The sequence below is a fragment of the Astatotilapia calliptera genome, chromosome 7 (assembly GCF_900246225.1).
Source record: "Astatotilapia calliptera chromosome 7, fAstCal1.2, whole genome shotgun sequence".
Classification (NCBI taxonomy): domain Eukaryota; kingdom Metazoa; phylum Chordata; class Actinopteri; order Cichliformes; family Cichlidae; genus Astatotilapia; species Astatotilapia calliptera.
The window spans coordinates 60,776,966-60,789,293 of NC_039308.1; the positions used below are offsets into that span (position 1 = coordinate 60,776,966).

General features: G+C 41.1%; 1 protein-coding gene across 1 annotated transcript in view; it reads left to right on the forward strand.

The window, feature by feature from the left end:
- The first annotated feature begins 1,128 nt into the window (after nt 1-1,128).
- LOC113026984 (inositol 1,4,5-trisphosphate receptor type 2-like) overlaps nt 1,129-12,328 on the forward strand; it is a 67,393-nt gene continuing 56,193 nt past the window's right edge. Inside the window, exons 1-10 of the mRNA XM_026176344.1 lie at nt 1,129-1,575; nt 5,912-5,982; nt 6,215-6,330; nt 7,277-7,363; nt 8,232-8,390; nt 9,153-9,251; nt 9,400-9,483; nt 9,645-9,791; nt 10,617-10,712; nt 10,991-11,044. Coding sequence (XP_026032129.1) covers nt 1,484-1,575; nt 5,912-5,982; nt 6,215-6,330; nt 7,277-7,363; nt 8,232-8,390; nt 9,153-9,251; nt 9,400-9,483; nt 9,645-9,791; nt 10,617-10,712; nt 10,991-11,044 — 1,005 coding nt within the window. The 5' untranslated portion in view covers nt 1,129-1,483. The remainder of the gene's footprint in view (nt 1,576-5,911; nt 5,983-6,214; nt 6,331-7,276; nt 7,364-8,231; nt 8,391-9,152; nt 9,252-9,399; nt 9,484-9,644; nt 9,792-10,616; nt 10,713-10,990; nt 11,045-12,328) is intronic.

Here is a 12,328-nt window from a genome sequence, read left to right on the forward strand (position 1 = left end):
AGTTTGGAGGAGAAACATCTAATCAATGGAACTGATAACAAGTAAAAAGACACAAGCCAGAAAGTTTTTATTATTATTTTTTAATTTGGGAGCAACTGCTTTAAAGGTGTACTTTACCCCATAATTACATGCCTATATTTTCTCTCATCTACAGTGCAGTTGATCCATCTAAATCAGTTTAGTGACAGTTGGGTTGTTTTAGAGAGAACAGCTGCAGAAATGTCTGAAATCTTCTGAATGTGATCTTTTAGATGGCTCTGACCTTGTGAAGCTCGCAGTCACAAGGAAGAAACAAATGAGCAAGTTTCATACCAGGTTCTCAAAATATCTGCAGAGCTTTTTTTCCTTTCTTCTGTTTTAGTGAACATAAAAGCTCAATTAGGATAAACTATTATTATTATTTTTTTTACCATCTGTCACTCTGGATGGTTTTTCTGCTGACTGATACCAGTGTAGCTCGATAGAAAAAAAATAGCTCACAGTAGCATTTTTTGGAGTAGCTGGGTCGTAATTTCTACTCCCCCACTCGTTTTATAAATGCAGTTTTTGCTGCTTTTAGTTGTTTTTTTTGTGTTATTACCATCACCAAAAGTTATACGTAACCACAATTTTGTTGTACATGTACAATGACAATAAAGGACATTGTCGTTTGGCTTTTATAAGCTCATTTGAAAAAAAAATGTGTAAAAACAAGAAGCTGCTGAAGATGCGAGTCTTTATGAGTGAAGGAGCAGATACTTCAACACAAATGAGTCAAACTGTGAAGTTTTGTGAAATCACACAAAAATTGTATAGGTTACAAAAGAGTGCAGTACCATGTTTGTCCATTACAGTGCTGAGCAGTCAGAAGTTTGCACTGTGTTGAGACCAATATGAATATTTACACGGAAATGAATAGTTTTGATCAAGATAACAGAGATGACGGGTAGATCCGACAGTCTGATAGTTTGTGATTTATAATGTGGGATCTTTGTCCAGCTGCACAAACATACTCATGGCTTGTGCCCAGTTTATAATTTTAATATATTTGAATTACTTTCCCCCGTGTCTGTTATGATACATGTTTACAGGTGTCTTTCCGCACACTTATGCAATTGCATTTCCTTGTAAAACGCCATTTAATGACTTGTGTTTTCAGTGCGCCTGCTCTGAGCAAAAACCAAAAAACTTGTCATTGAACGGAATTTGCTCACAGCCGTGACAGCGGCAGTCTCCTCCCCCCGAAGAGTGGATGTGAAGACTGCGGGTCTCTCTGACATACAGGAAGAAGTTGATTAAGTGCAAAAACACAGCGCTTTTCTCAAACTCGCCTGCTTGTTTTTCCTCTTGCGCTTTCACCTTACTCGATCGACTTTGCCGAGCGGCAGATCTGGAAGAATGACGGCGAATCTGATGGCTGATGCCAAACTGGAGGCGCTGTAACGTGTGGATTTGTTCATAAATGGAAAAGCAAGAACGAGTGTGAAACATATCTTCGGTGAAAATGCCAGAGCACAGATCCAGTTTTCTTCACATTGGAGACATTGTGTCTCTGTACGCGGAAGGCTCGGTGAATGGCTTCATCAGTACTTTGGGGTACGTTCCTCCTTTCTATCTCAATTTCTAATCACTCAAGAGTCCATGGCTTAACCCTCCCGTATGCACGCTTAAAAACTGCTTTCACTTTACATCAGGCATGAACTTCTTCAAATGTATGTTTTATGCAAATCCAACAAGTGAAAACCTAAAGTGCGACCTGCGGTCAAGGCCCATCGGCGCGTAAACTGCTCCTTCTCAGGAAATTCTTCACGTTTACGCAAATCTAACAGGAATGCAAACCAGCGTGTTGCCCAGGTACGCTTCGCGAGAGGCTGCGAGCGGATTCTTGTTACTGTGGTCACCAACATATGGTTCAGGGGCCCAGAGAGAGGCACGAGGAGGTGTCAGGGTGACCAGATTGAGAGAAGAGTAGTTGTTCATTCATTTGACGTTAAGATAAGAAATGTCCAATGACCCTGAATGCCACTCCTCCTGTTAAATAGACCACGTCTAACAAAATAAATTGACACCGAGTGAAGCTCTAGGCTACCTCTTATTTGGATGATGTTCAAATATTTATAGTGTTCACTTAAATAAAGGACTAGACTCTTCCTGTTTAGGTGAAGGAATGAGTGTGCTCTATATGTTGCACATGCTTTGAAGTCATCTCTTTGCAGTCCATGTACAGATTGAAAACGAATCTGGTGGATTGCAAGATAAACATGAGAGGGTGCAAGGTGAATGTGGGGGCTAAAAAGAAGAAAAACGTTCTAAAGTCATATTAGATATTTAAAACCTTTTCACTGATTCCCGTTTGCTCTTGTCATTTATTGTTAATTTATTGGTGTTTATTGTGTCATTATAATGATATTCAGGATAATTTTTTTAAAATGAGGAAACCATTGGTTTTGACTCCTTCCTATGTTGTAGCACTTGCACTCAGTAGATTACTTATCAGTTTTACTTGGTGAAAATAAAACAGCTTTTCTTTGGAAAGCAGTGCAGAAAAAGAAGAAGCTGCACACACAGTTTGTTTGGTTGTCGCCCCTCATGAGCTGAGAGCTTCAGTGCAAGGTGAAATGCCTCGGTGGTTCCGGGTTACACTCTGGCCTCTGAGCCTGCTGAACGAGTGTGGAAACACTGATTGGCCCTGAGGAATGGCTCTGCCCCACCCATGTTCTCTCCTTTTCCCCAACTCTTCTTCTCTCTCCTTTGTCCTGCTTTAAGTCATTCCTGCCAACAGGTACCTCACATCAGATGCTCAAATAATCTGTAGAGTTTTGGAGCAAATAGAAGCCGAACTGTGTGTAACCCTTGAATGCAATGCTGTTTCCTGACTTATCTGCTGGTGTGAACTAAGCTGCTAACTGTTAAGGCGTGTGGTAATGCAAATCGAAGTGACGGCACCCTACATGGTACACAGAGGCTGTAAGTTTCAAAAAAGCAAAAGTGCACAGCAACGATTGTTCACGCCTGCTATTGTTGCAAAGGGAAAATAATTAAATTCTTATCAGCCTTTCTTAGAGACTTAGAGACTTAGAGCTTTATATTGTCATTGTGCAGTTTCTTGCACAGCGAAATTGGGTAGCTGAACCACCAAGGTGCTTTCAATAGCTCACGTAGTTTGACTGGTGCCCTGAGAATTTTATCAAGGACGCTGCTGTGCCAGAGCTCACTCAGGCCCAAAGAGAAGCAGCAAGTAAAGCAAAGAGCCTTCAAGATCCTCCCAGAGCTGCAACCCCTGTCAATGCAATTAAACCTGATCTACCCAACCGTGTCCATGTTTGCATAAAATAACATCAAATCTGTTAGTTCCACACCTGTCATTGCAAACTCTCAAAAGCTGGCTAACCTCCAAGTGACATCACCAACCTGACCTTTTAAGTCTTGCAGTTTAACTGGCAGATTTCCCATATTTTAATGTGTCGTAACAATCAGTCCAGTTTGTTGCAACTAACAGTAGAAACTGATGCATAGATGCAACACCAAAAAACCCAAACATTTTCACATTCATACCTTTTTGCCAAAAGTGAATTCATTGGAAGAGTCTGTTTAATCAGTATGTGTGTGACTCATTTAGAGTACCGTGGTATCAGCAAGTTGAAACATGCATTCGTGTTGAAATTGTTCACATGCATCCACTTTTCTTGCAGATGAGTCATTGTTCTGTTGCCCGTCGCTGTTCTTTAAAACATTTAACAGCAGTTACATAGACTTGCTGCTTTGCATTACATGCTCTCTATTTCGTTTTTTTGTCTGTGTTATTTTCTCAGTCGACTAAACACAGGCAATAGCTATAATTAGCTCCCCTGTGTCCAGCCTGCTAGATTTATCTTTGGTTCATGTTTAACTTGGTTACAGAGTGTCAGGCACTGTCAGAGTCTTTCTGTTTGTACTAACGCCCAGCTCTCTGCGGCCCTCCTTATTTATGAGCTTTCCCAGAGAGCCCTTCTCTTTAGCCAGTTAGCCTTGTGATAATTCTTCCTGTTGGGCTCTATTGTTTCTCATTTAGATGTAACTTTGATACAGTGTTGAAGGAAGCAATACACAGCCTGTAGATTGACTGTTTGACTGCCGTGACTTAAAAAGGGAAATGGCTCAGCTCTCTTTAGCAAAGCTGCCAGCTTTGTATGAATTGGAGGAATTGTGCATTGCATTATGTTTCTCCCCACCGGACGGAATGAATGGATGCACTTGTGCAACTCAAAATGTGGTGCAGAGGAGATAAATGGAATGGGATGATTATGGAGTCTTTAGAAATTCATTAGCTGGTGTCATTGCCTGCAGAAAAAATGCTAGCATTTCTCTTCGGGGAAAGTGAAAGCTGTATGCATGCTACAAATACTGCAAAAAAACCATCTTTGGTAGTGTGATAATTTCCCTTACAGGCTTACTTTACATGAATTCTTCTTGCCTCAAAAGGGCCTTTTTCTCCACATGTCTCAGTTTTGCTTCTGCAGAATGTTCTGGTGCCTTTGCCCAGCAAGAAATGGAATTTCACTTTATAGTTTTAAGGCACTATATATAAAAACAAACAATGGGCAGGATACGGATTTAGATAAAATAACTAGTTCAGTAGTTTGGTAAGATCAAATATCAGAGTCTTCTTCCTTATGTACACAACAAGAGGCAAAGAAATTCACAGCTGGAACTTAAAGTTGCATTTTAGTCATAAAAGAAAAACCTGTAACTCCACAATCACTGAAATGTTATAAGCCTTCATTATTTAATGATGCTCTTTTTCTGTCGCTGCTTGCTTTTTTCCCACCGATTCAATAATGGGCTCTTAGCCATTAAGGTTTTTACAAGCACCTTCAGCCTCAGCTCTCTCTGTGCTGGCTGCTAACAAAGGTTGCCCAAATTTTGCAGTTTAAAGACGATGTGTGCAGAAGGACACTTTTAATAAAAGGGATCACTGCTTTTGCCTGCCAAAGATCTGCTTCTGGACCAATTTAAACCAGTTTAGGACACCATAGTACATAATGAATACACTTCATGGCATCAGATAACTTTAAATGGCTGTTGATGAATGTGCATTCTTATAATTGTTCTTTCCTTAATACTTTTTTTTCAATCTGAACTGGGTTCTGTTTCCTTAGTTATCAGCCATCATCAACTTCATAGCTTTAACTCTGTGCTCGTCAGATGTGTCAGAAAGGCGAGTTTTGCTGACCTGCTGTGTCCCTTAACCCTTTCAGTGAAACGTGTCTAGTGTGTGGCAAATAAAAGGCGAGGATATGGGGGAACAAGACAGTTAACTGGATGACACCTATTGAAAGCCCCCTCATCCACTCTGAACAGAAACCACATGGTTTCCCCAGGTGGAGGTGGCTCAGTGTGCACTTTATGAGCTACAAAAGACTTCACAGAGAGGCCTGATCTTCCGTGACCAATTCAATGTGCAGTCTCACAGCTTTATTTTAAATTATCCTGACACTATTTATTTTACAGTTTTAATCGGACCCATGTAAAAGTCATAGAAACTTTGACGTCAGTTTATTCTAGTTCTTTTATCTCAGCACAACACCACATTACCTATGTTGGTCAGGAAAGCAGAGATCAAAGCACTGCCAACGTGGATGAACCCCACCCAGAAACACATCCAGATAATGGGACTGCCTTGGATTAAATGGATGTGATGGAGAAGAGAGACAGTAAAGCTTTTCTTCCCATGGAGTGCTATAAACTGTCTATTCGAATCATGGTATTATTTGTAGTTTGAGATTCTGCCTTATGTATTTGCATGTGAGTGTGATATACCTTATAGTATATCACACTCACAATAATAGAGTGGTTTACTGCTTATTAAAATGCTCTCAAAGGAGTTTAAGTCCGTAATAACACACCTATAGTAATCATGTTGATGCAATTTCATGTTTGTCCTTCTCTGCAGGCTTGTCGATGATAGGTGTGTTGTCCAGCCTGAAGCTGGAGACCTGAACAACCCACCCAAAAAGTTCAGAGGTGTGTAGGATTTTACTGGTCACACTGGTTTCTGGTCATACACACACACATGGGCGGGCACACACGTGAACTTGGACTTTTCTGAGACTGCATTATGGGTTACAAATAAGCTTTGATGTGTTGAAATGACTTCAAGGCTTCAAGCTCTACATGTAGACGCTAGAGTGTCATTTTATCTGGCTCAGGTGAGTCCTGTGAGCCTCACTGCTTTTTCTTTTTTTCTCTTCTGCAGATTGCCTCTTCAAGGTATGTCCCATGAACAGATACTCGGCCCAGAAACAGTTCTGGAAGGCAAAACAAGGGAAACAAGGAAACAACACACAAGGAGAACTCTTTAAAAAGTTACAGGTATGAGGATTTTTAATTTTATGAGCATTTCAAAGCCTTAAAAGTTCTACAGAACTTTTTAACTTGTATGCAGTTGTTTTCTTTCTGCTTGTAATGGGGCTATTAGCAGAGAACAGACAGAAGAAACATGGCCACAGATGTAATGATATGATTACAAAACCTGACCAGAGTGTGACCTAGGATGTCCTTGTACCAAGTGCGCTTATAAACCCTGTTGTTCTTGAACATGGAGTTTGCTGTGGACAGACTGTTTGTAGCAGAAAACACTAATTGGGTTTATAGTGGACAGGCCGCCCCTCCCAGTCACAGCCCTCTAGGTCACACTGTTGTTGCCCATGTAAGCAATGAAGTCCCTCAGCAGGGGTACTTTCAAGAACTCAAACCAGGGACGCCGAGAAGACCGGGTACTCTGAACCGCCGTTGGGCACATGAGCTCAAATGACAATCGGGAAGCAATTATGCATGAATTTATGCCTAATTACAGTTTAAATCAGGGATGCACCAATCCAGTTTTTCCATCTAGTACAGATATCTGGACTCCGAGTGTTAAATTATTAAGCTTTATTTGTCAACGTGAGGATAAGACGCAATGTGTTATGAGTAAGCCAACATCATTATTGAGTTTAACATCACTTTGCTAATTTAACTGTAAAATACAATTTTTCTTTAGACCTCAGCGTGAGAGCCTCTACTGTGTTTTGCTGTCAGTTGAACTATTTTCTTTCCGTTGCTCCTCTGCTTGACCAGTGACACACGAAGCAGAGCAGAGAGGTTAAGAGAGCATACTTCAGTTTATTATGACCATCCAGCATATTTTTTAAAAAATGGTAGCGTAGGGTTGGTCGTTGATCTTGTGTGGACAACCTTTCCGTTTGTAAACAAAATGTGGAATGAGGAAGGATGTGTATGTAATACCTTTTTAACAATCGTCTGCTTCGTTACGCAGCATGCAGCAGAACTGGAGCAGAAGCAGAACGATTCAGAGAACAAGAAACTTCTTGGAGAAGTTGTCAAGTACAGCAGTGTTATCCAGGTAGAGATAATCTCTTAAACTATGGTGTTACACTCTGTTGTGTGCTGAGCCTACATTTTGTTTTATTGTTTACCCAGCTTCTGTTACTGTCATCTAACCCCTGACACCTCAGGCAGGTTTCTAAAAAACAATGCTGGTATTTGATTTCACTCATTGCTGAACTCTTGCCTGCATGGTTGGATTGGGAAACCACACATTTAACTGCTGTTGTGAAAGGTACCGGCCATTGTTCCCTTACCTTAGTTAACTCGCCTTATGGATAAGCAATTTGTCTGTATTGACTCAAAGCACGGGCTAATTTAGAACCTCGTTTGTTCAGTGAATTCAGGAAATGTCTCCAAATGAAGTCAAATTAAATAACATAGTGGAGTAGCTCGTATATCCTACAAATGAGCGGATGGCTCATTCAGTCCAGTCCTTGTACCTGAGCATTTTCAGAGGAATGTTTTTGCTTATTGTTAACACACACAGACCTATGAAGGCACCTTGTTACTTGCAGGCTCTCAAAAACACATCATTTGTCCACTTTTCTTTAGTTGAATCTAATATCAGCGTGGTGTGCAGGGTGGAGGACAAAAAGACGAGATGGCAGACCTAAAGCAGCACTGTTCTCTGAAGCATCATCAGAAATTGCACCTGCAGTATACACATTTTGCCAGATGATTATTCAGATTATAACTTAGATTTGTTGAGCAAAAATGTTAAATATTTCATGGTTTTAGCATTTTCTGGGTTTTTCTTTCTTCTGAATCATATGTCTTTTTTCTTCACACTCATTCCCCCCCCCAACAATGATAGATAAATGGTCTGAATACATCCTCCTCCACTGCTCTCCCAGTGTCTAAACTGCCTAATTTTTCTGTCTCAGCTCCTGCACATAAAGAGTAATAAGTACCTGACGGTGAATAAGCGACTCCCTGCTTTGCTTGAGAAGAATGCCATGCGGGTTTCTTTGGACCCGGCTGGAAATGAGGGCTCCTGGTTCTATATTCAGCCCTTCTGGAAGCTCCGCAGCGAAGGAGACAATGTAGGTTTCTGTCTCCTTGGCATCAGCTCTTTGTAGACATGAAGTACTGTACAAAAACTTGACATTCCCTCTGTCTAGACTGTCAGTTCATTGTTTGTCCTGTTCAAGTAACATTTCTGATTTTGTCCTTCTCCTTTGGCTTTAGCATCCTATGGTTAAAGGTATTGCTTCTGATTGTGCATGATGTGTGTACATGTGTTAGGTCTGACACAAAATACTGTGGAAAAGCATGGATGCAACACCATTTCGAATGCACGTAGACTGTCAGGTTGAGGTTAAAAATCTAGTCAGCTGGTTTGCTTTTTATCTGCTGTTTGCCACTGCTGAAATATTGTCAAATACTCCAGAACAGCACAGGCCACCTGTTTCTGATACCACAGCGTGCTTGTGTGTGGATGCTTAAGAGGAGAAACAGTTGACCGTGTAGAGTCTGTTACAGCTTTCTATTTTATGAACTAGAAAGCATGTGTTAAGTAAGCAAAGGGAAGTGCACTTTTAAGTCCTCGTGTCTTTTGAATGCTGCATTCACATCCTCTGGCCATGGTATGAATAAATCTGTTTGCTGTGAACGGCTCGACCACTCTCTCAAGTGAAGCCCAGCCTGTTTTGCTGCTGCACCCTTGACCAGAAAAAAAAATGGGGATGTTTGAAAAACCCTTTGCATGGATGCATTCTTACTTTCCTGTTAAGCTATTGGAAAACTGCAAGAAATTGACAAAACAGGGTCTCTTTTTGTAATTTGACTGTTCTATTGGTTTCAAGGTGGTGGTTGGAGACAAAGTGGTGCTGATGCCAGTGAACGCCGGACAGCCGCTTCACGCCAGTAACATTGAGCTTTTGGATAACCTTGGCTGCAAAGAGGTGAGACTAGTGCACTTGGATTGTTTTTCATCAGGAGGCACACTTGGGTATTAAAAGGAGGATGTCACATTATTACTATATCATCATAGTGATTTCGGCAGATGACTCTTATTTATCCGATTGTCTTCTACTTGTGTGCATGCCCTAGGTCAATGCTGTTAACTGCAACACCAGCTGGAAAGTCACCTTGTTCATGAAGTTTAGTGACTACAGGGACGATGTCCTAAAAGGAGTATGCTTTTTTTTTTCTCCCCCGTCTCCTCCCCTCTTTCTTTATATTCTTGTTAGCCATTATTTTTAATGGAACCACATTCATTATATGCGTCTTAAAATGTGTAACATGCAGTTTTCTGCTATGTAGCACTCATGTTTTTGTTTGCTGTCCTCTGTCAGGGAGACGTTGTGAGGTTGTTTCATGCTGAGCAGGAGAAGTTTCTAACCTGTGACGAGTACAAGGATCATCAGTACGTTTTTCTCAGGACCACACTGCGGCAGTCTGCCACCTCTGCTACCAGCTCCAAGGCTCTGTGGGAGATTGAGGTAAAGCATAGAACAGACTGAAGATGTGACCGTAGTATGTTTGGGAAATTCAGCCCCGGGGTAACTTGGCGTTCAGGGGGCAGTTTCTCCTTCTAAGTAACTGCCAGGCACGGCTTTAACAGAGTAAAATCCTGACTTGTAAACTGTGCTCAGCACAATTTGGATAAGCAGATATTAAAATTGCCATGAAAAAAGATCATTCAATCATGACTTTATGACATTATTTCCCCTTTATGTAAGACATGTGCTCGTCTTTAGTTCTGTATAAACCCGTCTGTTGTGCTGCATGTTCCTCTTTATCAGCTTGCAGTTAGTTGAAGTTCCTGTTGTCCCTCTGTTTGTGCCAGGATGTACTTCTCTTACTGTATCAGTGTCTGACATGTTGTTGCAACAGTCTGCGGAAAACAAAATATTCTTGTGTTCTTGCCAGTGTGTAAGAGATGACGCTGACTCATTCTGATACTGCGGTGCAAAATGATGTTGGCGTACCAAAAGCTTTAAAATCAAGGCATTTATGCCAGTGTGACTTTTAGTTCATAATCTTCCAGGTCATGTAACCGCACGGTGTTACATTCAGCGAATTAATCTCAATGCTTTTACACCAGCTGTCTTTTTTTTTTTTTTTTTTTTTTAAATGTGCAGATATATGTCTAAATATATGTGCAGTACTCTAATTCACATACAAGCTGTGAGCAAGATAATTAAAGCTCCTCTCAACTGCTGGACACTGAAATACATTCTTTGGAGTGATACTGTTGAAAACATGCTAATCTCTGATAAAAAAAAAAAACAACTAAAGCTTCTTATTTTGTGTCCTTATGTCAGGTTGTGCACTATGACCCCTGTCGGAGCGGAGCTGGACAGTGGAACAGTCTCTTCCGCTTCAAACACCTGGCGACTGGAAATTACCTGGCAGCTGAGGTTTTTTTTATGTTACCTGCTTTTAAAAATCAGCTGACATTAATAATCATATGGTGTTTATTGTTCAAGCTGAGTGCACCTGCTTTTCAGTTTTGAGTGAGCACAGCTGAAGAGGATTTTAGATGATGTGCTGTAGGTGGCAGTGTTCCCATTGTTATGCCCACTATCACCCGTGCGTTGCTGTTGAATAGATTGTTTTAGGTGTTGATGATGATAATGACTCTGTCATCAGAGCTTTCTAGATCTGAGGCCACTGACGGGTCATCGTCTCTCTGCAGGTAAACCCTGAATTCATACCCAAAACTGTGGAGACCAAAGGAGATGTGAATCAGGTAAACAAGCTGATTTACATGTATTATCACACCCCCTTGACATCAGACTGTGGCTTACTTTAATTTTGCTTATATATTCTTAATACTAAGGCACTGTCAGTATTAATGAATTTTAGAGCACGTTTAATTCTTGTTCTTTTTTCTAAATTCAACTGAAATAAGACGAGTTAATTAACACGAGAGAAACTTCAAACTGTGTTTTTAAGGTAAATGCGTTGCAACTTCAAACTTCTCTGTCTCCCCATTATTTGGTTATGCAATACCACCAGCTCCTTTCTCTCTTTCTCTCTCGCACACACACAAACTCTGCCAAACTCCAAATCTATATCTAGACATTTCTTTCAGCTCTTAGCGAGCTTGCACATTTGTATTCTGGCAATGCAAGGAGCATGCACACCAACTCTCTCAGTCTCGCACACTTTCTCATGCACATGCTGAATTTCAGACACACGGGGGGCTCCTTACATAACGTCTGGGTGTGTGGGGGTGCCCTGCGAGAGGGGATGGAGGGGAGGCAGACGTGCTGTCTGCTCTGCTCCACTCGGCTGTGCTAAGCTGGTGGGGTGAGTCACTAGCAGAGCGGAGGGGGAGGTGGAGGAGGGGAGGAGGAGAGTGGGAGGATGGAGAAGCTGAGGCATGGAGGCAGCTCCGGGGAGCTTCCCATTGACATGCAGAGAACAGTGGGAGAAATTAACCCTCACCATTATCTGCAGTATCTGCGCTCTTTAGGAGCCTAAGTACTGCAGTGTCTGACACAACACACGGAGAAGTCCCGGCTCTTTGTGTTTTCGGTGTAATTTGTACTCAATTAATCAACATTAGGTCTTATTTAGGTGTATGCATGGAAAAACACAACAACTTGACACTAGGTATGTCAGTGCAGAGCCAATACTTACAATTTTATTTCAGCGTGGCTGAATATTTACTGTGCAGCCGGATGTACTGGATCTTTTTTCCATTGGGTATGCGAGTACAATTTGAATTATTGCCTTGGGATGTTGGTAGATTTGCTAGATTGCACATGAGGAGAACAACAAAAAGTTTTTTACTGCCTTCAGTGCTAAACTGTTTATCAGATCAATCAAAAGTTTTTACATGGGTGGAAAAATTGTAGAGTCAACGAAACGCTTGAATCAAACTTTCTGTTTAATCTTGTAATCCGAAGTTTTTTTGAGTGCAGCTACAGAAAAGAAGATTTTTTTTATTGAAATAATCTGAATTACTGTCATTGATTTGTTTTTTCTCATCGCTATTTTCACAAAACCAGACTACCTTTTTTGCACT